The sequence below is a fragment of the Oncorhynchus gorbuscha genome, linkage group LG19, assembly GCF_021184085.1.
Source record: "Oncorhynchus gorbuscha isolate QuinsamMale2020 ecotype Even-year linkage group LG19, OgorEven_v1.0, whole genome shotgun sequence".
NCBI classification, from domain to species: Eukaryota; Metazoa; Chordata; class Actinopteri; order Salmoniformes; family Salmonidae; genus Oncorhynchus; species Oncorhynchus gorbuscha.
This window is the reverse complement of record NC_060191.1, coordinates 27620261-27645651: the sequence shown is the minus strand read 5'-3', so window position 1 is coordinate 27645651 and position 25391 is coordinate 27620261. Positions and strand designations below refer to the sequence as shown.

Sequence of the window (25391 nt, the reverse complement as noted above, 5' to 3'; positions counted from 1 at the left end):
GAAATGTTATAGCGGTATTTTGGCATGCATTGGGGCGGCAGGGTAGCCTAGTGGTTAGAGCATTGGACTAGTAACCGAGTTCGAATCCCCGAGCTGACACGGTACAAATCTGTCATTCTGCCCCTGAACAAGGCAGTTAACCCACTGTTCCTAGGCAGTCATTGAAAATAAGAATTTGTTCTTAACTGACTTGCCTTGTTAAATAAAGGTAAAAAAATAAAATAAAATAGATGAGATGTGCTTGGATAATCCAATCCCTGGATTACAGAATATAGGTAGGATTTTTCATGCGAGACAGGAGTCAAGATTTTGGGTTTCAGCGGGATTGTGACGATAAGAAAATAGCCTTGGCTCTATATAAAGGCAATAGATAAGTATATTAGTCGATTTAGGCTACATTATTGCATGCTACATGTTTCTGGTCAGTGAACGAATAAACGACCTACCAGCCAGAGATCAATTAACCAAATATACAGACAGATTCAGTGGGGGGGGGGGAAATCACATTGATTGACTATGAGACAAGTCACAGGCTTTTTGAAGGGAGTAAGACAGGCTACTACGCGAGTGAAGAGAAAAATCCACTTGCATAACATTCAAAACGTTCTGATCAGCTAATATAATGAGCAAACTAGTATAAAGATGATCATTAGCACACAACTCAATTGAGATCCAGTAAGAAAGAAAATCCCCAACGCTTGCCTCAAAGCAGTGTGATGGCGCTGTCCCAATCAAAACAGTGCTGAAATTATCATCTAGGTGACACACACACACACACACACACACACACACACACACACACACACACACACACACACACACACACACACACACACACACACACACACACACACACACACACACACACACACACACACACACACACACACACACACACTATTGCTTTAAATGAGCATAAAGGGTTGGATATGACTTTGGGAGTTTCAGTCCAAGCAAGAATTTGATACATGCCTTCAATTGCATTAGCCTACTTTAATCTAATATTTTCATAATTCAGTTGATCATAATTAACTTCTTGGGGGGCAGTATTGAGTAGCTTGGATGAATAAGGTGCCCAGAGTAAACGGCCTGCTATTCTGTCCCAGATGCTAATATATGCATAGTATTAGTAGTATTGGATAGAAAACACTTTGAAGTTTCTAAACCTGTTTGAAATATGTCTGTGAGTATAACAGAACTCATATAGCAGGCGAAAACCTGAGAAAAATCCAACCAGGAAGGCTTTTAGTTTTTTAACTTGGCCCCTATTGTAGATACAGCTATTGGTTATGTTACACTTCCTACGGCTTCCACTAGATGTCAACCGTCTTTAAAACGTTGTTTCAGGCTTCTACGTTGAAGTGGGACTGAATGAGAGAGGAATGAGTCAGGTGTCTGGCAGATTGCCACAGGCTCTGAGGAGCGGTCACGAGAGAGTTAGCTCTCGTTCCATTGCTTTACTACAGACAGGAATTCTCCGGTTGGAACATTATTGAAGATTAATGACAAAAACATCCTAAAGATTGATTCTTTACTTAGTTTGACAAGTTTCTACTGGCTGTAACGGAACTCCGACGTTCGGCTGGACCTGAACAAACTTTTGGATTTGTTTACCAAACGCCCTAACAAAATAAGCTATTTGGACATAAATGATGGACATTATCGAACAAAACAAACATTTATTGTGGAACTGCGATTCCTGGGAGTGCATTCTGATGAAGATCATCAAAGGTAAGTGAATATTTAGAATGCTATTTTTGACTAATGTTGACTGCGCAACATGGCGGATATTTATTTTGGCTGGTTTGGGTTCTGAGCGCCGTGCTCAGCTCATGCTTTTTCCGTAAAGTTTTTTTGAAATCTGACACAGCGTTTGCATTAAGGAGAAGTGTATCTAAAGTTCCATGAATAACACTTGAATTTTCATCAACATTTATAATGAGTATTTCTGTGAATTCATGTGGCTCTCTGCACAATCACCGCATGTTTTAGAACTACTGAACGTAACGCACCAATGTAAAATTTGATTTTTTTATATATAAATATGCACTTTATCGAACAAAACATACATGTATTGTGTAACATGTCCTATGAAGTCCTAACAAGTCCTATGAGTGTCATCTGATGAAGCTCAAAGGTTTAGTGATTAATTTTATCTCTATTTGCGCTTTTTGTGACTCCTCTCTTTGGCTGGAAAAATGGCTGTGTTTTTCTGTGAGTTGGTGGTGACCTAACATAATAGTTTGTGGTGCTTTTGCTGTAAAGCATTTTTGAAATCAGACACTGTGGCTGGATTAACGAGAATTCTATCTTTAAAATGGGGTAAAATACTTGTATGCTTGAGGAATTTTAATTCTGAGATTTTTGTTGTTTTGAATTTGGCGCCCTACACTTTCACTGGCTGTTGGCGAGGTGGGACACTACCGTCCCACATATCCCAGAGAGGTTTTTAAGGTGAGTGTTCCTCTCTCTGAGCTTTTTCTAAGCCCAATGGCTGTTTCCCCGTCTCCTTACTCCGCTGCCGCCCACCTCTGCCACGTTGTTCTCAACACAAGTTTAAATCAATATAGCCTATTGTTTTCTAGAAATCGGTACCAGAAGTTTGCCGGTCCTCCTATTTTAGGTTTCGGGGTTAAGGTTAGGGTAAGGTTTAGGGAAAATAGGACTTTGAATTGGTCCCCAAAACGTCCTCTCAAGTATAGCAGGGCAGGTGTGTGTGTGTGTGTGTGTGTGTGTGTGTGTGTGTGTGTGTGTGTGTGTGTGTGTGTGTGTGTGTGTGTGTGTGTGTGTGTGTGTGTGTGTGTGTGTGTGTGTGTGTGTGTGTGTGTGTGTGTGTGTGTGTGTGTGTGTGTGTGTGTGTGTGTGTGTGCATGTACGCTTATGCACATGCGTGTGTATGTACATGTATGCATACATTCCTGAGTGTGTTATGGTTCCCACCTGTAGGATGTCCTGGTTGATGGCCGTCTCCATGGTGATGGTCTGTTCTTGGGGCTGTGACTGGTTCCCCTCCCCTGTCACCTGCTCTGACAGCTCTAGGAGCTGCTGGATCACGTCAGTCACCACCTCGCTGCCTTCTGACCCCGCAACGCCCTGACCCGACTCCTCCACCTCCTACGGGACAGCGAGGGAGGGTGTGAAGGTGGAGAGAATGAGAGGAGAAAAGGGAATACTGAGAATGGAAGAGGTTAGTGTATCTGAGCAGCGTAGATCATTTTCTATCTTTCGTTTTTTGCAGTGCATCATTGATAAGCGAACATTTTTTTTATGGAAGCCTAGTTCAGCTAATTACTAGTGAACCTGAACACCCGCTTTTCAAGGTTCCATTTACTTACAAAAACACAATGACATATTATGAAAACGAGAGGCTTTTTTATATTGAGCCCCCTCTGAAATAATCACATAAGAATCTGCATGTAGTGGTAGAGCTACAGGGAGGTTCCAGTGTGGGTGGGTGTGTGTGTGTCTGATCCCTCAGCATCAGGATAGCTGCAGTGTGAGGCAACAAACTGAATGCAGAGGTCAGAAACTGAATCAGGAGAAACTTCCAGAAGTTCACATCATCTGCATGCACTCGCTCACCTGTGTGTTGGCCGATTCCTCAATGAGCAAGATGTGCATCTTGCTGATGTGGGCGTTGAGACTGCCCAGCTTTTTGAACACACAGCTACAGTCCATGCATGGGAACAGTGGCACTCCCGTAAGCTGAAGAGACACATATACAGGAAACAAAGTCAGTATACACACACAACTATGATTATTACTTTATATTAAATGAGCTGTTAAAGGCCTAAATGCTTTCATTGGATATGATGCCGTTGGGAATTAGCAGAAAGCTACATTCTTCGTCCATTTTTATATTAAAAATAAATAATTTACATTTACATTTATGTCATTTAGCAGACGCTCTTATCCAGAGCGACTTACAAATTGGTGCATTCACCTTATGACATCCAGTGGAACAACCACTTTACAATAGTGCATCTAAATATTTTAAGGGGGGGGGTGAGAAGGATTACTTTATCCTATCCTAGGTATTCCTTAAAGAGGTGGGGTTTCAGGTGTCTCCGGAAGGTGGTGATTGACTCCGCTGTCCTGGCGTCATGAGGGAGTTTGTTCCACCATTGGGGAGCCAGAGCAGCGAACAGTTTTGACTGAGCTGAGCGGGAACTGTACTTCCTCAGTGGTAGGGAGGCGAGCAGGCCAGAGGTGGATGAACGCAGTGCCCTTATTTGGGTGTAGGGCCTGATCAGAGCCTGGAGGTACTGAGGTGCCGTTCCCCCAACTCACAGCTCCGTAGGCAAGCACCATGGTCTTGTAGCGGATGCTGAGCTTCAACTGGAAGCCAGTGGAGAGAGCGGAGGAGCGGGGTGACGTGAGAGAACTTGGGAAGGTTGAACACTAGACGGGCTGCGGCGTTCTGGATGAGTTGTAGGGGTTTAATGGCACAGGCAGGGAGCCCAGCCAACAGCGAGTTGCAGTAATCCAGACGGGAGATGACAAGTGCCTGGATTAGGACCTGCGCCGCTTCCTGTGTGAGGCAGGGTCGTACTCTGCGGATGTTGTAGAGCATGAACCTACAGGAACGGGCCACCGCCTTGATGTTAGTTGAGAACGACAGTTTGTTGTCCAGGATCACGCCAAGGTTCTTAGCGCTCTAAATTATTTTACATTAGGTAAAAATAAACTACCTAATGCCATGTTTTATGTTACATCTGCTTCATTCCAAGTCGTAGTAAATGAACCAGTACAAATATGCACTGAGTGTACAAAACATTAGGAACACCTTCCTAACATTGAGTTGCACCCCTTTTGCCTTCAGAACAGCCACAATTCGTTGGGGCATGGACTCTACAAGGTGTCGAAAGCGTTTCACAGGGATGCTGGCCCATGTTGAATCCAATGCTTCCCACAGTTGTGTCAAGTTGGCTGGATTTCCTTTAGGTGGGTTCTTGATACACACAGGAAACTGTTGAGCGTGAAACGAACTGGAATGCTGCTGGGTTTGAAACTCAAACCGATGCGCCTGGCACCTATTACCATACCCCATTCAAAATGACACCGAAATCTTTTGTCCTGCCCATTCACCCTCTGAATGGCTAACATACACAATCCATGTCTCAAGACTTAAAAATCCTTCTTTAACCCGTCTCCTCCCCTTCATCTACAATGACTGAAGTGAATTTAACTGCCCATAAGGGATCATAGCTTTCACCTGGTCAGTCTATGCCATGGAAAGAGCAGGTGTTCCTAATGTTTTGAACAATTAGTGTATACATTATACATATGTTATCTTCAGCCAAGACAGATATTACAAATATCTATCTTCTGATTATTTTAAAAGCAAACTAATATAAGGCAGCAATTAGGAGGATAGAGAACAATTTCATGCAAAAAACCTTGAGATAATCTAAAAACAATCCTACTTCCTTGTCCATACTCCAGATGCTGTCATGAAATGCATTCCCACTCACATCCGACTTTAATATATTCATAAAGCCCGTACACAAAGCCTGACTACCAGAGTAGGCTGAAGGACACTCGTGAGAATCACATGCATTATTCAAAAATAAGTTGAATAAATATGATTTGGGGCTTTCGGGGCAGATTCAAATCAACTCACCGCATCATTGCCAATTAGCACTGACGGACAACAACACGCTACAGGCGCTCTTTAGAATCTCTTCCCCATTCGTTTAAAAATGGTCGGTTGATAAAACAATCACATGTATTTGTTGTGAAGGGTGGGGTGGGGAAAATTGAAAGGCTATCTGATTGAGTTGGCCCCTCAATATAAAAGGACGAAGCCTCACATTTGCATGTCCTCATTTGCATCGATGTAAGTAATGGTGACTACTGGACACATATTCGATGAAAGTAGCACTCAGATCCAGAAGAGCATACAGCCAGTCACTCAAAAACGGCTGCCTATAAAACACCAACTCCTCGACTCCTCATATTGAATAATCCAGAGACTGCTTTTCATTTAGGATCATTATGGACCGTCAAACATGTGAAAATATCACATTAGATGTGTGCAATGTTGCTACATCAGTAATAGAAGCTTCTGTTTCATAAGAATGTCCTATATTATTTCCGTATATCTAACTGATTGAAGACAAAGGGGCAGGGGGGTCAAAGGTCAGAAGACACAAGACCCACAAGATCCATTTCCTACCATTGACAATGTATGATTTTGTCTGTGATCAGAATGCATGAAAAGGCATTTTTTAAATGAACAAGCTCCGTTGCAGACAGTGTAATAGAATGTAAGCCTTATTTTCTGAGTGGTAAAATGCGACAGCAGATCGTGAACTATTGCAGCATTAGTCTGGATCCATCCATCGATCTGTGTGCCCTGCACTGCATCCCTGACGGAGTCATCTCTTCATGTGCCATTACCTATTCATGACCCCACAGAGCTGCCTCTCCATCGAGGCTACAGGAACTGGGAGCTATCCTCGCTCTCTCTTCCTCTCCATTAGTCGCCTTCATTTTTTATGGGCCTGCAACCGACGGAGGAGTCATGCTCTTCTATGGACAGTACAGGATATTGAGGGAGCCTAAAATGACCTGGCTGGCATATAATAGAGAAAGAGCCAGGTCTTGCGTTCAGCTAGATGACTCATAAGATACATTTTCGAATGACATAGGCACATAGGTGACGAGGACAATAAACAGTAATTTAAGCTCAATCTCTGTCTAGGAGACTGAAACATTTTTTACGTGCAACAGAGTCTTGCTCTATTGAAGCAATTGAGCCGGGAGGAGGGTGACCGTGTGTGGGAGTAAGTGAGAGAGAGAGAGAGCGAGACAGGGGGGCCTGTCCAGAGACCCTTACACCATGCCCAGACAGGACACGCACAAATATATTTTGTCCCCCCCACACCAAACGCGATCACAACACGCAGGTTGAAAAATCAAAACAAACTCTGAAGCAATTATATTAATTTAGGGACAGGTCAAAAAGCATTACAAATGTATGGCAATTTAGCTAGCTAGCTTGCAGTTGCTAGGTAATTTGTCATATTTAGCTAGCTTGCAGTTGCTAGCTAATTTGTCCTGAAATATAAATGTTGAGTTGTTATTTTACCTGAAATACACAAGGTCCGCTATTCTGACAATTAATCCACACGTGAAACAATCAACCGAATTGTTTCTAGTCATCTCTCCACCTTCCAGGCCTTTTCTTCTTTGGACTCTATATTGCGATTGACATCTAACTTTCCTAGTATTACCACAACGACCGACCGACCGACCTCAGTTAATCTTTCAATCACCCACGTGGGTATAATCAATGAGTAGATGGCACGTGGGTATTTGCTTCTATAAATCATTGAGATGGGAGAGGCGGGACTTGCACCGCGTTCAGCGTCACAAATAGAACTGACTTCTATTTTAGCGCTTGGCAAAGCAGACACTCGTTCGTGCACGTGAGTAGTGTGGGTGCAATGATTGAATAACACGTATGTGTACATTTATTGTGTACATTTATTTTGCAAAGCGAGTGGTGTGTTCAGCATTTTAGACTCTACCCTAGACGGTATATACAGTGGGGTCCAAAATTATGCACACCCTTGATAAAGATCAGTGGTGGAAAAAGTACCCAATTGTCATACTTGAGTAAAAGTAAAAAAGGTAACTTAATAGAAAACGACTCAAGTAAAAGTCACCCAGTAAAATACTACTTGAGTAGAAATCTAAAAGTATTTGGTTTTCAATGCACTTAAGTATCAAAAGTAAATGTAAATCGCTAAAATATACAGCACCAGTCAAAAGTTTGGACACACCTACTCATGCCAGGGTTTTTCTTTATCTGTACTATTTTCTACATTGTAGAATGATAACGAAGACATCACAACTATGAAATAACACATATGGAATCATGTATTAACCGAAAAAAAGTGTTAAACAAATCTAAATATACTTCAGATTCTTCAAAGAAGCCACATTTGCCTTGATGACATCTTTACACACTCACCTGGAATGCATTTCAATTAACAGGAGTGCCTGTTACGACTCCCCATCCCGGATCCGGGATCGTGACTACGGCTCAAGCTCATTACCATAACGCACAATGCGAAAAAATATTCCTAAAAATATTTAACCTCCACACATTAACAAGTCCAATAGCTCAAATGAAAGATAAACATCTTGTTAATCTACCCAGCAAGTCAGATTTCTAAAATGTTTTACGGCGAAAACATAGCACAAAAGGCAAGCGGCGGCCATTTTGTTCCAGAAAAAAATAAAATGTAAAAGTAGGATTAAAAAATAAATAATTCACTAACCTTTTGGAAATCTTCATCAGATGACAGTAATAATACATGTTACACAGTAAAAAAAAAATTCAATAATATGCCATTTATATCCATAAATCTCAGTTTACAATGACGACATTTCAAAAAATGCTATTCAAATATCCGGAGAAATGATGATAGCTCCGACAGATAACGTCAGATAACAAGCAATAAACATGACTAAATATACATGTTCTACACATATTTACAAAGATACACTTCTTCTTAATGCAACCGCTGTATTACATTTATTTTTAACGTTACAGACATCGTTCACTGGGCTATACTATGAGTCAGCACTCAGATATTAGCAGTATGTCTCCTCTACGTTTGGAGTCCACAGAAACCCCAAATAACCACATAAATATTCCCTTACCTTTGATGTTCTTCCATCAGAAGACGTAGAAGGAGTCATACTTACCCAATACATCGTTTGGTTTCACGTTGTGTGTCCCTGTATTAGCATATGCTAACAGCTTCAGTTGAAATGCGTCAAAAATGACTTCTGGTTCAGCACTCTTGCGCATCAAAACTTCCAATTTACATATTATATGTCGATTAAACTGGTCAAACGATGTGCAAAATCAAGCTTTATGATGTTTTTAGCATGTAGAACAAAGAGCAACGCTAACAGACAATCCGGCTTCAAATGCTGCATCATGGAAAAAGACGTACTCCAAATCGGCCGCTCGCAATAGAGTGCATGATTTTCAGAGGGACACGAGCAATTTCGCCCGCCAAACGTGCAGGGCTCGTGGGATTCTCACAATGAACGTGCCACTTGAAAGCTGACATCGCACTGAAGACATAGAAACTGTTCCTGGATCGGTAGCTGCCTCTGGGAAGGGTGGGGGCCATGACGTCAAAGTTGACCCAACTTTTCTCTTCACAAGAGAGAGTTTGGGAGAAAGGCTGCCCTGAGAGTTCTGCTTTACATACAGACATAATTTAGAGTGTTTTCTATTCAATAATAATTTTTATATGCATATATTAGCAATTTTTGGAAAAAATATTTTCAGTTTACTATGGGTACGCACTTTCTCCAACAGGGGCAGTATAGAGGGGGAGCTCTAAGAGGATAAAAGTTCATTTCTGGAATTTTCCTTCTTAATGCATTTGAGCCAAGGTAGGGGTGGTATACAGAAGATAGCCCTATTTGATAAAAGACCAAGTCCATTTTATGGCAAGAACAGCTCAAATAAGCAAAGATAAATGACAGTCCATCATTCCATTAAGACATGAAGGTCAGTCAATCTGGAAAATGTAAAGAACTTTGAAAGTGAGGTCGCAAAAACCATCAAGTGCTATGATGAAACTGGCTCTCATGAGGACCGCCACAGGAAAGGAAGATCCAGAGTCTGCTGCAAAGGATAAGTTCAGCAGAGTTAACTGCACCTCAGATTGCAGCCCAAATAAATGCTTCACAGAGTTCAAGTAACAGACACATCTCAACATCAACTGTTCAGAGGAGACTGCGTGAATCAGTTGTTCATGGTTGAATTGCTGCGAAGAAACCACTACGAAAGGACACCAATAAGAAGAGACTTGCTTGGACCAAGAAACACGAGCAACGGACATTAGACCGAAGGAAATCTGTCCTTTGGTCTGAGGAGTATAAAATTTAGATTTTTGGTTCCAACCACCGTGTCTTTGTGTGAAGCAGAGTAGGTTAACGGATGATCTCTGCATGTGTGGTTCCCACCATGAAGTATGGAGGTGTGATGGTGCTTTGCTGGTGACAATGTCAGTGATTTATTTTGAATTCAAGGCACACTTGACCAGCATGGCTACCACAGCATTCTGCAGCGATACGCCATCCCATTTGGTTTACACTTAGTGGGACTACCATTTGTTTTTCAACAGGACAATGACCCAAAACACACCTCAAGACTGTGTAAAGGCTATCTGACCAATGCGAGTGATGGAGTGCTGCATCAGATGACCTGGTCTCCACAATTACCCAACCTCAACTCAATTGAGATGAGTTGGACCAGAGTGATGGAAAAGGAGCCAACAAGTGCTCAGCATATGTGGGAACTCCTTCAAGACTGTTGGAAAAATATTCCTCATGAAGCTGGTTGAGAGAATGCCAAGAGTGTGCAAAGCTATCATCGAGGAAAAGGGGGGCTATTTTGAAGAATCTCAAATTTGGTTACTACATGATTTCATATGTGTTATTTCATAGTTTTGATGTCTTCATTATTATTCTACAATGTAAAACCCTAAAATGAGTCGGTGTGTCCAAAGTTTTGAATGGTACATACCCACACACGTTACACACACACGTTACCTTGTAGACAACTTTGAGGATCAGACAGGTGAAAGTTATTTGCCAATAATAATTCCACCCAGCCTACTGATTAAAGACAAGGGCCACAGAGATGTGCCAGGTGATGTAGTTAGTTGGTTGTTTACCTCAGAGTGCACTCTCTGGACGTGTGAGTGCAGGTTGCCCTTCTGCGAGAAGGAAGCGGGGCAAAAGGTGCAGAGGTGGGGCTTCTCTCCCGTGTGCCTCACCATATGGGTCTGCAGCACCACTTTCTGGTTGAAGGCCTTGCTACAGTGGCTGCACTTGTACGGCCGTTCGCCTGGGTGGGAGAGGAGAGAGAATAGGAGGGAGAGAGGACACAAGTCAATACACCTGGGTGGTATAGATCAGTGGTTCCCAAATTGTGGGTCGGCAGAATTATTAAAGGAACTCAGTCAGGTGTTCAACTTACTTTTGAACGTTGTAATAGTAGAACGCACAAGGTGCAATTTCGAAATAGGGTATTGCATCATCAGTTTTCCTGTTGTCATGTCAGTCATTGCATACTTCAGAGAGCTATTTATAAGACATTTCAATCTCAACTAGCCAGCTAACGTGTTTTTGCCCATAGATTCTGTTGTAATGCTCGAGTCACTCATGAGGGGCTGTGAGTTCTCTGGAAAATAACGCATGACTTGGAATGTGTGAAACGAACCTTCCGCGGAGTTGCATTATTCTCCTGAGAATGCATAGAGTCCTGAGGTGATCATCTATTTTATACCATGGCTATAATTTAACGTATTTGCCCGTAGAGATGTGACAACATTCACTGAAGTAGCTACCATGTTTACTAGCTAGCTAGATAGCTAGATAGCTAGAGTAGTTGCCTTGGTAACCAAACAAATAGACTTGCTAGCTGATATCCTAGCTTGCTATTATGAAAATCGAACTCAACAATGCCATTGATATTTTCAATTCGACTTTGGCTTTCAAAAGCAGCTAGAAAAAATAGAACATGTAAGAATGAACTACATTGCCATTGAATTATACTGTGCAATTATACTGTGCATTATAGGGAAATAATGCACGCTCTAGAATGCCATTCAAGCCAATCAGAAACGAGTACTCAACAATCCCATGGTATAAAACTCATTATAAACTCGGTGGTTTGAGCCCTGAATTCTGATGGACCATATACCACGGGTATGACAAAACATTACATTTTACTGCTCTAATTACATTGGTAACCGGTTTATAAAAGCAATAGGCACCTCAGGGGTTTGTGATATATGGCCAATAAACCACGGCTAAGGGCTGTGTCCAGGCACTCCACGTTGAGTCGTGCTTAAGAACAGCCCTTAGCTGTAACATACGACACCTCATCGGGCCGTATTGCTTAAGTATACCTCGTTGGTGAGGTGTAACACACACTACTCAATACACCTGGGTTGTACAAAGGGAAAGGAGAGAGAAGAAGAGGGAGAACACACCACTAAATAGACCCATTCCCAGCACACGACACACTGACTTCAAGCACAGATGCGCGCGGCAGTAAAAAATCCATCGCCATCTGTGCCCATTGAACATAGCCTAGATTTACGTTTTTATTACCTCTAAACAAAATACTTCTTGCTTGAACAGTCGCTAAGATTATATTTGGTTGTGATCTTTGGAAATTGTTTTATTTAGGATGCAGCAGTTGTTAGCTAGAATGCTAACGCTCATTGATATAGCCTGTAGCAAAAGCTAGCAAAGAGACATTTTACTGGTTGAAGTTGAACTTAGGACACTAAAGAGGCCTTTCTACTGACTCTGGAAAAACACCAAAAGAAAGATGTCCAGGATTCCTGCTCATCTGCGTGAACATGCCTTAGGCATGCTGCAAGGAGGCATGAGAACTACAGATGTGGCCAGGGCAATAAATTGCAATGTCCGTACTGTGAGATGCCTCAGACAGCGCTACAGGGAGACAGTATGGAGAGCTGATCGTCCTCGCAGTGGCAGACTACGTGTAACAACACCCGGACAGGATCAGTACATCCGTACATCACACCTGCAGGACAGGAATGGGATGGCAACAACAACTGCCTGAGTTACACCAGGAACACACAATCCCCCCATTAGCTCTCAGACTGTCCGCAATAGACAAAGAGGCTGGCCTGAGGACTTGTAAGCCTGTTGTAAGGCAGGTCCTCACCAGACATCACCTGCAACAAAGTCGCCTATGGGCACAAACCCACCATCGCTGGACCAGACAGGACTGGCATTCACTGATGAGTCGCAGTTTTGTCTCACCCGGGGTGATGATCGAATTTGCGTTTATCGTCAAAGGAATGGCCGTTATACCGAGGCTTGTACTCTGGAGCGGGATCGATTTGGAGGTGGAGGGTCCGTCATGGTCTGGGGCAGTGTGTCACAGCATCATCGGACTGAGCTTGTTGTCATTGCAGGAAATCTCAACACTGTGGGAAGACATTCTCCTCCCTCATGTGGTACCCTTCCTGAAGACTCATCCTGACATGACCCTCCAGCATGACAATGCCACCAGCCATTCTGCTCGTTCTGTGTGTGATTTCCCACAAGACAAGAATGTCAGTGTTCTGCCATGGCCAGCAAAGAGCCCGGATCTCAATCCCATTGAGCACGTCTGGGACCTATTGGATCGAAGGGTGAGGACTAGAGTCATTCCCCCCAGAAATGTCCGGGAACTTGCAGGTGCCTTGGTGGAAGAGTGGGGTAACATCTCACAGCAAGAACTGGCAAATCTGGTGCAGTCCATGAGGAGGCAATGCACTGCAGTACTTGTTGTTGGTGGCCACACCAGATACTGACTGTTACTTTTCATTTCGAACCCCCCCTTTGTTTATGGACACATTATTCCATTTCTATTCATTCACGTCCGTGGAACTTGTTCAGTTTATGTCTCAGTTGTTGAATCTTGTAATGTTCATACAAATATTTACACGTGCTAAGTTTGCTGAAAATAAACGCAGTTGACAGTGAGAGGACATTTCTTCTTTTGATGAGTTTATAATGCAGTTGATTTGCGATGACACAAACATTACTGTTAAGCAAGACATTCATACGAGCCTTAAAATCAAATCATAATCCAAAAGTACTGTGAAATGCACTCATAAGTAAGCTTTTTGTTGATGCCGTTCTATTAGAAAGTCCCCTTGTTCTGCCACCAACTTGCACGCGTCACCCTCATGTGACAATGTTTGCAAACGCAGAAAGGGGTCTATATCCCATAGGAAAACCATTGCTTACATTTACATTTTAGTCCCGAGATGAGGATTATTTAAGATACAGTTTGAAGAGGTAGGGTTTCAGATGTTTTCGGAGGATGGGCAGGGACTCTGCTGTCCTAGCTTCAGAGGGAAGCTGGTTCCACCATTGGGGTGCCAGGACAGAGAACAGCTTAGAGTGGGAGGGCCAAGACATCTGAGGTGGCAGAAAGGAGTGCTCAGGTTGGGGTGTAGGGCTTGAGCATAGCCTGAAGGTAGGGGCAGTTCCTCTTGCTGTTCCGTAGGTAAGCACCATGGTAGTAGTGGATGCGAGCTTCAACTGGAAGCCAGTGGAGTGTGCGGAGGAGCGGGGAGACATGAGAGAACTTTGGAAGGTTGAAAACTAGGTGGTCTATAGCGTTCTGGATAGGTTGTAGGGATTTAATGGCACAAGTGGAGGCCAACCAATAGCGAGTTGAAGTAGTCTAGACGGGAGAGGAGAGTGGCTGGATTAGGACCTGCGCCGCTTCCTGTGTGAAGAGCAGTTTCGTCTTGTCTAAGTTGAGCTTGAGGTGGTGGACCGACATCCAAGTTGAGATATCTGCCAGGCACACAGGGATGTGTGTTGACAACTGGGTGTCAGAAGTGGTGAAGGAGAAAAGTAGTTGAGTGTCATTCGCAAAGCAATGATAGGAGAGAACATGTGAGGATATGACGGAGCCGAGTGACTTGGTATATAGAGAGAAGAGGAGAGGGCCTAGAACCGAGCCCTGGAGGACACCAGTAGTGAGAGTACGTGGTGCAGCCACAAATCCTCTCCATCTGGTAAGAGCGGCCTGCAAGGCATGATGCAAACCACGAGTGCACAGAGCATGAGACGCCCAGCCCTGAGAGGTTGGAGAGGAGGATCTGATAGATCTATCTGCTGCCTTTGACACCGTGAACTAAGAGGATGAGAACAGAGGAGAGAGAGTCAGCTTTGGCAGTGCGGGGAGTCTCCGTGACACATAGAAGAGCAGTCTTGGTTGAGTAACCCGTCTTGAAGCCTGACTGCTCAGGGAGATCTGAGTTTAGCTAAACTGAGAAGCCCACAGGGACTAACCTGTCTTGCTTTAGACAATGAGGATACAGAATCAGAGCAGAGGTGGATACTTAGCTGAGGATACCGGATTTAGTTTCAGTTAGCTAACTGAAGCCTGCAGACTGAGCTTGAAGCACCATAGCTCCCCTCAGCACATCCCCTTAATGTGCTGTTTGAGATTCAGAGCACAGACCAACCATCTCCAGCACAACATTAGTCATCCATCCAGCCCACAAATTAACATTAAGATGAAGTGGCACGGAGGGGCTCTATGAGGAAGGATAGCTGAAACTCTGAATGAACTCAGAGGAGTCTGGGCTTAATGTGCACTTATCTCAGGTGATATGTCTGAAAGGAAATCTGTAGGTGTATTTGGAGGAATTGCAACTTTTGAAAGTGTTACATTTATTTCAAATCAAATCTAACAATTCCCCAACAACGACCTAATACACACAAATCTAAAGGGAGGAATAAGGATATGTACATATAAATATATGGATGAGGGGCATAGGGATGGTACAATATATATATAAGGTACAGTCTATACATATGAGATGAGTAATGTAAGATACAGTGGAGCAAAAAAGTATTTAGTCAGCCACCAATTGTGCAAGTTCTCCCACTTAAAAAGATGAGAGGCCTGTAAGTTTCATCATAGGTATACTTCAACTATGATAGACAAAATGTGAAAACAAATCCAGAAAATCACATTGTAGGATTTTTAATGAATTTATTTGCAAATCATGGTGGAAAATAAGTATTTGGTCACCTACAAACAAGCCAGATTTATGGCTCTCACAGACCTGTAACTTCTTCTTTAAGAGGCTCCTCTGTCCTCCACTCGTTACCTATATTAATGGCACCTGTTTGAACTTGTTATCAGTATAAAAGACACCTGTCCACAACCTCAAACAGTCACACTCCAAACTCTGCTATGGCCAAGACCAAAGAGCTGTCAAAGGACACCAGAAACACAATTGTAGACCTGCACCAGGCTGGGAAGACTGAATCTGCAATAGGTAAGCAGCTTGGTTTGAAGAAATCAACTGTGGGAGCAATTATTAGGAAATGGAAGACATACAAGACCACTGATAATCTCCCTCGATCTGGGGCTCCACGCAAGATCTCACCCTGTGGGGTCAAAATGATCACAAGAACGGTGAGCAAAAATCCCAGAACCACACTGGGGGACATAGTGAATGACCTGCAGAGAGCTGGGACCAAAGTAACAAAGCCTACCATCAACTCAACTTGTCGTGTTTGGAGGACAAATAATGCTGAGTTGCATACAAAGAACATTACATTTAACATTTAAGTCATTTAGCAGACGCTCTTATCCAGAGCGACTTACAAATTGGTGCATTCACCTTATGACATCCAGTGGAACAGCCACTTTACAATAGTGCATCTAAATATTTTAGGGGGGGGGGGGGGAGGATTACTTTATCCTATCCTAGGTATTCCTTAAAGAGGTGGGGTTTCAGGTGTCTCCGGAAGGTGGTGATTGACTCCGCTGTCCTGGCGTCGTGAGGGAGTTTGTTCCACCATTGGGGAGCCAGAGCAGCGAACAGTTTTGACTTCATATCTACTGTGAAGTATGGGGTGGAAACATCATGCTTTGGGGCTGTTTTTCTGCAAAGGGACCAGGATGACTGATCTGTGTAAAGGAAAGAATGAATGGGGCCATTATCGTGAGATTTTGAGTGAAAACTTCCTTCCATCAGCAAGGGCATTGAAGATGAAACGTGGCTGGGTCTTTCAGCATGACAATGATCCCAAACACACCGCCCGGGCAACAAAGGAGTGGCTTCGTAAGAAGCATTAAGGTCCTGGAGTGGCCTAGCCAGTCTCCAGATCTCAGCCCCATAGAAAATCTTTGGAGGGAGTTGAAAGCCTGTGTTGCCCAGCAACAGCCCCAGAACATCACTGCTATAGAGGAGATCTGCATGGAGGAATGGGACAAAATACCAGCAACAGTGTGTGAAAACCTTGTGAAGACTTACAGAAAACATTTGACCTCTCTTATTGCCAACAAAGGGTATATAAAAGTATTGAGAAACTTTTGTTATTGACCAAATACTTATTTTCCACCATAATTTGCAAATAAATTCATAAAAAATCCTACAATGTGATTTTCTGGATTTTTTTAAATTCTCATTTTGTCTGTCATAGTTGAAGTGTACCTATGATGAAAATTACAGGCCTCTCATCTTTTTAAGTGGGAGAACTTGCACAATTGGTGGCTGACTAAATACTTTTTTGCCCCACTGTATGTTAACATTATTAAAGTGGCATTGTTTAAAGTGACTAGTGAACCATGTATTAAAGTGACCAGTGATATGAGTCTATGTAGGCAGCAGCGGCTCTGAGTTAGTGTCTTGGAGGGCTGGTAGTTTGCCCCCGGTGATGCATTGTGCAGACCGCACCACCCTCTGGAGAGCCTTGCGGTTGAGGGCGGTGCAGTTTCCGTACCAGGCAGTGATACAGCCCGACAGGATGATCAATTGTGCATCTGTAAAACTTTGTTAGGGTTTAGATGACAAGCCAAATTTCTTCAGCCTCCTGAGGTTTAAGAGGTGCTGTTGCGCCTTCTTCGTCACACTGACTGCGTGGGTGGACCATTTCAGTTTGTTTGATGTGTAAGCCGAGAAACTTAAAAAAACTTTCCACCTCCACTACTGTCCCTTCGATGTGGATAGGGGGTGCTCCCTCTGCTGTTTCCTGAAGTCCACAATCATCTCCTTTGTTTTGTTGATGTTGAGTGAAAGGTTGTTTTCCAGACACCACACTCTGAGTGTCCTCACCTCCTCCCTGCAGGCTGTCTTGTTGTTGTTGGTAATCAAGCCCACTACTGTTGTGTCATCTGTAAACTTAATGATTGAGTTCGAGGCATGCATGGCCACGCAGTCATGGGTGAACTGGGAGTAAAGGAGGGGGCTGAGCACGCACCCCATTGTGGGGTGGGGCCCCAGTGTTGAGGGTCAGCGAAGTGGAGATGTTGTTTACTACCTTCACCACCTGGGGGGCGGCCCGTCAGAATATCCAGGACCCAATTGCACAGGGCATGGTTGAGACCCAGGGCCTCCAGCTTGATGATGAGCTTGGAGGGTACCATGGTGTTGAATGCTGAGCATTAGTCAATGAACAGCATTCTTATTGGTGGCCATCTTGAAGCATGCAGGACAGCAGACTGGGATTGGAAGAGATTGAATATGTCCGTAAACACACCAGCCAGCTGGTCTGTGCATGCTCTGAGGACACGGCTAGGGATGCCGTCTGGGCCAACAGCTCTGTGAGGGTTAACACGTTTAAAATATATTACGTCGGCCACAGAGAAGGAGAGGGGGGGTGTGGTCCATGTAAGTGGGCTGTGACGGTGGCGCTGTATTATCCTGAAAGCGGGCAAAGAAGGTGTTTAGTTTGTCTGGAAGCGAGACGTTGGTGTCCGAAATGTGGCTGGTTTCCTTTTTATAGTCCGTGATTTCCTGTAGAATCTGCCACATACATCTCGTGTCTGAGCCGTTGAACTGCTACTCCACTTTGTCCCTATACTGACATTTCGCTTGTTTGATCGACTTGCGGAGGGAATAACTACACTGGTTATATATTCAGACATATTCCCAGTCATCTTTCCATGGTTAAGTGTGGTGGTTTGTGATTTCAGTTTTGCGCGGATGCCCCCATCCATCCACAGTTTCTGTTTAGGGTAGGTTTTAATAGTCACGGGGTACAACATCTCCAATATACTTCCTTATAAACTCACTCATCGAGTCAGCGTATAGATCAATGTTATTCTCTGAGGCTGCCGGGAACATTTCCCAGTCCGTGTGATCAAAGCAATCTTGAAGTGTGGATTCCGATTGGTCAGACCAGCATTGAATGGTTATAGTCACAGCTACAAGCTGTTTGAGTTTCTGCCGTGCGAGAGCTGAAATCAATATGCTGAATAGAATTTAGGTAGCCTTGTTCTCAAATTTGCTTTGTTAAAATCCCCAGCTACAATAAATGCAGCCTCAGGATATATGGTTTCCAGTTTACATAGAGTCAAGTTCCTTGAGGGCTGTCGTAGTGTCTGCTTGAGGGGGTATATACACAGCTGTGACGATAACTAACGAGAATTCTCTTGGGAGATAATATAGCCGGCATTTGATTGTAAGGAATTCTAGGTCGGGTGAGCAGAAGGACTTGAGTTCCTGTATATTGTTACGATTACACCATGAGTCGTTAATCATGAACCATAATACAGCCTCGCCCATCTTCTGCCCAGAGAGGTGTTTATCGCTGTCTGCCCTAGGCATGAAGAAGTCCGGTGGCTGATCCGAGTCCGACAACGTATCCCGAGAGAACCATGTTTCCGTAAAACAGAGAATGTTACAATCTCTGATGTTTGTCTGGAAGGCAACCCATGCTTAAATTTCGTCTGACATGTTATCAAGAGAATGGACATTGGCGAGTAGTATACTCGGAAGCGGTGGGCGGTGTGCCCGTCTAGAGAGTCTGTCCAGGAGGCCCCTATGTCTGCCTCTTCAGTGGCACCTTGTTTTGGGACAGCTTCTGGGATTAGATCCACTGTCCTGGGTGGTTGTCCGAATTAAGGATCCGCTTCGGGAAAGTCGTAATCCTGGTCGTAATGTTGGTAAGATGATGTCGTTCTTATATCCAATAGTTCTTCCCGGCTGTATGTAATATCACTTAAGATTTTCTGGGCTAACAATGTTATGAATAATACATTAAAAAAAACAAAATACTGCAGTTTCCTAAGGACTTGAAGCGAGGCGACCATCTCTGTCGGCACCTTCTTAGCATCATACGTGTATGTGTGTGTATGTGTCAACACAGCTGTCAGTAGCTGTGTATGACTCTGTGGGTTTAAACAGGGTCACTCCCTCACCACTGGCAATATACTTTTGTATATATTCAGTAGTGTATGTGGACACCCCTTCAAATGATTGGATTTGGCTATTTCAGCCACACCCGTTGATGACAGATGTATAAAATTGAGTACACAGCCATGCAATCTCCAAAGACAAACATTGGTTTCAGCATGGCCTTACTGAAGAGCTCAGTGACTTTCAACGTATCACTGTCATAGGATGCAACCTTCCAGCTGCCTCGGTCAACTGGAAGTGCTGTTATTGTGAAGTGGAACTCAACAACACTCACTACCGGGTTCCAAACTGCCTCTGGAAGCAATGTCAGCACAAGAACTGTCCGTCAGGAGCTTCATGAAATGGGTTTCCATGGCCGAGCAGCCGCACACAAACCTGAGATCACCATGCGCAATGCCAAGCATCGGCTGGAGTAGTGTAAAACTCGCCGCCATTGGACTCTGGAGCAGTGGAAACACGTTCTCTGGAGTGATGAATCACGCGTCATCATCTGGCATCCGACAGACAAATCTGGGTTTGGCGGATGCCAGGAGAACGCTGCCTGCCCCAATGCATAGTGCCAACTGTAAAGTTTGGTGGAGGAGGAATATCGGTCTGGGGCTGTTTTTCATAATTCAGGCTAAGCCCGTTAGTTCCAGTGAAGGGGAATCTCAACATTACAGCATACAATGACAGTCTAGATGATTCTGTACTTCCAACTTTGTGGCAACAGTTTGGGGAAGGCCCTTTCCTGTTTCAGTATGACTATTATATTTTAGTGGATGTTTTGGTATATTTTTTTAAAGGCTATATGCCATATCTATTTCAACACATTTTACAAGGGGAAAATGTAGAAACATGTATGGGACAACTGTATGGCCCTGTTGTATTTCTCAGGGCAAATGTGGCCTTTGCCTCCTGTGTATTAACTAGGTTGGTGGCACCTTAATTTGGGAGAACGGGCTCGTAATAACAACTGGAACGGATTGCTATAAAATACATCAAACACAGGGTCTCCAGGTGTTTGATGCCATTCCATTCACTCCGTTCCGGCCATTATTATGAACCGTCCTCCCTTCAGCAGCCTCCTGTGACAGAATCCTTAGTAGGTGCAACAGTGAAAAGGGAGTCCTTGTTGATAAGAGACAAGGATTATTCCCAATCATGGTGGAGACCCCTGGTGTCCAACAGTGATACAGCATACTGACTGGGCCTAGGGCTGAAGAGGCCATTATTTCATCTCATGCTCTCCAATTAATTTGCTTTCTGACGTTACCAACTCCAAATCTGAGTCTTCGGTCGTGTTCATTAGGCATGAAATGGAAGAAAACGTACAAACATGGAAGGACTCATTTTCAGTTGCAAAATGTTTTTCAATGTTTTCTGATGTGTACCATAATGAACATGACCCAGCTGTCTTTCGCTTACCTGTGTGTATTCGTGTGTGTCGAACGAGCTGGCTGGGCTTTTTAAACGTCTTGCCACAATGCTGACAGCTGTTGGTAAATCCACTGCGATCAATATTCTTCTTGTAGTTTCTGGAATTCGAGCTGAGTGGCCTGACGGAAAAAAACAAGTGCAGAGAAACAGAAATCAACGCAATGTGGAAACAGTCTTTGGGTCAGGTTGTTCTTTTGAAACACAATTTAACTGCTGGTCCTCCAAACGAAAAATAGGAATCAGAAAGACACAGGGAGATAAGAGGCACCCAGTACACTTAGTAATGTGTTGCTAAACAAGCACTTTAGACAACAGTATCAATAAACCTGAGACCCTCTGTGCCACTGTCCCCTCGCTCTCTAACCTCATCTTGATGTGGGTCTTGGTGTGTTCCTTGAGCTGGCCCGCCATCTTGAACTCCTTGCTGCAGGTCTTGCAGGTGTACACCTTGGCCCCAGACAGCTCTTTGCGGTGCTCCTCCAGATGCAGCATGAGCTGACTGTGGAGAATGAACTCGTCGCCACACTCTGTACAGATCAGATTCTAGAGGAGGAGAGGGGGAAAGAACAGAGGCGGAGAAAGAGACGAGAAGATGAGGTCACAGACAAGAGGAGGAGGACGGAGAAGGACCCCAATTCAGAAGACATGCATGTGCTTTAGAAAGCCGTCACCTATATAAATTATATGTATTATCATTATTATTATTATTATGAGGATGGTTGTGACCTGATGTGAAAAAGTCCACAGATATTTAGTAATTCATTGAATAAATAAGATAATTAAAAGTAGTAGCCACCAGCTACAAATTACATTTTAACCTTCGATAAACCATATTTCACAGCAGATAGAAGACATTCACATTTTTTTTAATTACATGTTTGAATGAGTTCAATCATATTTTTTTATTTTACCTTTATTTAACTAGGCAAGTCAGTTAAGAACAAATTCTTATTTACAATGACGGGCTGCCGAGGAACAGCTTGTTCAGGGGCAGAACGACAGATTTTTACCTTGTCAGCTCGGGGATTCGATCCAGCAACCTTTCAGTTGCCCAATGCTCTAACCACTAGGCTACCTGCCGCCCCACACCACTGATTGACTGACCTCCTCCTTCTCATGCAGCATGATATGGGACTTGAGACTGGCCACGCGGGAGAACTTCTTGTGGCACACCGGGCAGGTGGGGTTGGAGGTGGCGTGTGTGGACTGGTGGAGCGTGAGGTTGAACTCCACGTTAAACGTCTGGGCACACTGGTCGCACCGGTGAGGCTGGAAGGGAGAAAGAGAGAAAAGACAGTGAGTAAGTGAGTGAGTGTACACAAGGGAGTGACTGTGTGGGCTGCGGGTAGCCTAGTGGTTAAGAGTGTTGGGCCAGTAACCGAAAGATCGCTGATTCAAATCACCAAGCAGAGCAAGTGAAAAATATGGAAATGTGCCTTTGCAAGGCACTTAACCTTTATTGATCCTGTATGTCACTCTGGATAGGACTGTCTGCTAAATTACTTTAAAGTATTTTTTAAATGTGACTGAGTAACTGAGTCCTACAATAACAAATAGTCCGGACAGTATATTTTCTCTCCTGTTATAATTTTCAGGCAAATGTCAGTTGGTCTGCGTGGCTGAAGGTCTTATTTCCTGGGTATGTTTTCTAATATATTTATTTATTCAATAACTCTTGTCAGTTGCATTTGCTCTCTAGTGGCACTACATTTCCCTCATACATGGGGTTATTTGTCTTAAGAGGATGTTACCTCTGTCTGTCTGACTGTTTGCTCACTGGCCTGCAAAGAGGCTCTCTCACTCTTGATGGCTGAATAATGAATAGTAAACACAAACTTAAATCTACTCGTGCTGTATCTCTGTGGACAAGCTACAACTGTTGTCTGAGGACAACTCATCCGTGTGTCAGGCAGAAACATCAGTAAAAGGATTAGGCCTATATGCTGGTACTTTTTTGGGGGGGGTTCTTCACCTTCATCAACAATGGATGTAACGTATATCTAGTGTTTTCACATCCGGCACACCATTCATACATACACAAAATCAATCATGGGAATGAAGTACATTTCTATCCATATCAAATGAGATCATTAAGGTAGGTCTGTACTAGCCTGGTCCCAGATGGGTTTATGCTTTTGCTTACTCCATTGTCATTGTCAAGCTAAACATTGGCTTGACAATTCCATAAGGCGTTGGCAAAAGAGCAGAAAGAGACCGGCACCCAGGCTAGGTCTGTCCAGCCTATGTCGTGTCAAACGGCCTCGTCTGGCCCTTTGCACTATGCTTGCCTTGTCGTTGGCCTCATGGTCGCGCTGGTGCCTCTGTAGCTGGCTCTCAGTGGTGAAGCTCTGGGAGCAGACGGTGCACTTGTTGTCCTTGGAATCTCCATGGCTGTAGTCCTGCTTGGCTCCAGATATACCCTCTGTTGACAGAAAGAGAGAGGGAGACAAAAACATTATAATTACCATCATATTACCATGGTGCTCATAATTAGGTTACTTAAACGGTATCTGCAATTTCCCTAATGCTTTGGTCCACCAGCCTATTTCCCAGCAGATTCAAGACCGTAAAATATTAGGTTTAGGGTTTGCAGGGCTCTCCCCAGGATTTGTTTAACAGTGTGATGCTGCTAAGTCTGGCAATGGTGGGGGAACATCTGCAACTGCCATTTCATGTGATCTAGAGAAAATAATGGCCTTATATGATAACACAGTTTAAAAATATATATATAAATAGTGGTGCAGCCAGTCCACAAGGTGGCACAGCACATCTTACATTAGTTGGGAAAAACCCTGGGTTTGTATGCATTTTTCAGTCTGATTGATGTGTGATATTTAGAACTAAACAAATCCAAATAGCAAGCAGCCAAGCAATGGAATAGCCCTAATAAATCACATTTTATTGTAATTTTCATATTTAAACTAAAAAGAGGGTTAAGACACAGAGACAGATCATCCACTAATATGTTTTGGCCTATTATGCTAGCCTTTATCTGGTATCCAAATCAGGTAATGGGCAGGCCTACATGGGGTAACAGATACGAGCCTGTCCCAAATCACTACAAACCCCTTCCCCTTGGTACTAGCCTAATCTTTCAATGTTTGCAAATCCGAAAGGTCTGGATAGGTAGCCTACGCAGTGCAGTGGTGATGCTACCACCATATTGATACACCTGACCAGGTCATGCTGATCTTACAGATCTGCAAACATTGAAGGATTAGCACCAGGGGCATGGGCTAGGGAGCAAACAAGGAGTTCAGTTTCAACAGTATGCACAATGGTCAATATGATTTGTTCTTTAAGTCTATGAAATTAGTGACCAGGGGCCACATAAAATGTCAGGGGCCGAATTTTAATATCAGGGGGACTATGAGTTCTTTCTGGATTGGGCCTACTTTTTATGACAACTGTTGCAATCTCATAATTGCACTTCACTTGGTCATTTTGTATACAGTGCCTTGCGAAAGTATTCGGCCCCCTTGAACTTTCCAACCTTTTTCCACATTTCAGGCTTCAAACATAAAGATATAAAACTGTATTTTTTTTGTGAAGAATCAACAACAAGTGGGACACAATCATGAAGTGGAACGACATTTATTTGATATTTTAAACTTTAACAAATCAAAAACGGAAAAATTGGGCATGCAAAATTATTCAGCCCCCTTAAGTTAATACTTTGTAGCACCACCTTTTGATGCGATTACAGCTGTAAGTCGCTTGGGGTATGTCTCTATCAGTTTTGCACATCGAGAGACTGAAATTTTTTCCCATTCCTCCTTGCAAAACAGCTCGAGATCAGTGAGGTTGGATGGAGAGCATTTGTGAACAGCAGTTCAGTTCTTTCCACAGATTCTCGATTGGATTCAGGTATGGACTTTGACTTGGCCATTCTAACACCTGGATGTTTATTCTTGAACCAGTCCATTGTAGATTTTGCTTTATGTTTTGGATCATTGTCTTGTTGGAATACAAATCTCCGTCCCAGTCTCAGGTCTTTTGCAGACTCCATCAGGTTTTCTTCCAGAATGGTCCTGTATTTGGCTCCATCCATCTTCCCATCAATTTTAACCATCTTCCCTGTCCCTGCTGAAGAAAAGCAGGCCCAAACCATGATGCTGCCACCACCATGTTTGACAGTGGGGATGGTGTGTTCAGGGTGATGTGCTGTGTTGCTTTTACACCAAACATAACGTTTTGCATTGTTGCCAAAAATTTCAATTTTAGTTT

The 25391-nt window shown here is 43.5% G+C and overlaps 1 protein-coding gene across 1 annotated transcript in view; it reads right to left on the bottom strand.

Moving 5' to 3' along the window:
* The window catches only part of LOC124004869 (zinc finger protein 236-like), a 95129-nt gene that overhangs the window by 66566 nt on the left and 3172 nt on the right, over window positions 1–25391 (bottom strand). The window contains 7 exon segments of the mRNA XM_046313696.1: window positions 2941–3114; window positions 3583–3705; window positions 10716–10888; window positions 21153–21283; window positions 21529–21707; window positions 22269–22433; window positions 23453–23586. Of these exon segments, the coding sequence (XP_046169652.1) occupies window positions 2941–3114; window positions 3583–3705; window positions 10716–10888; window positions 21153–21283; window positions 21529–21707; window positions 22269–22433; window positions 23453–23586 (1079 nt within the window).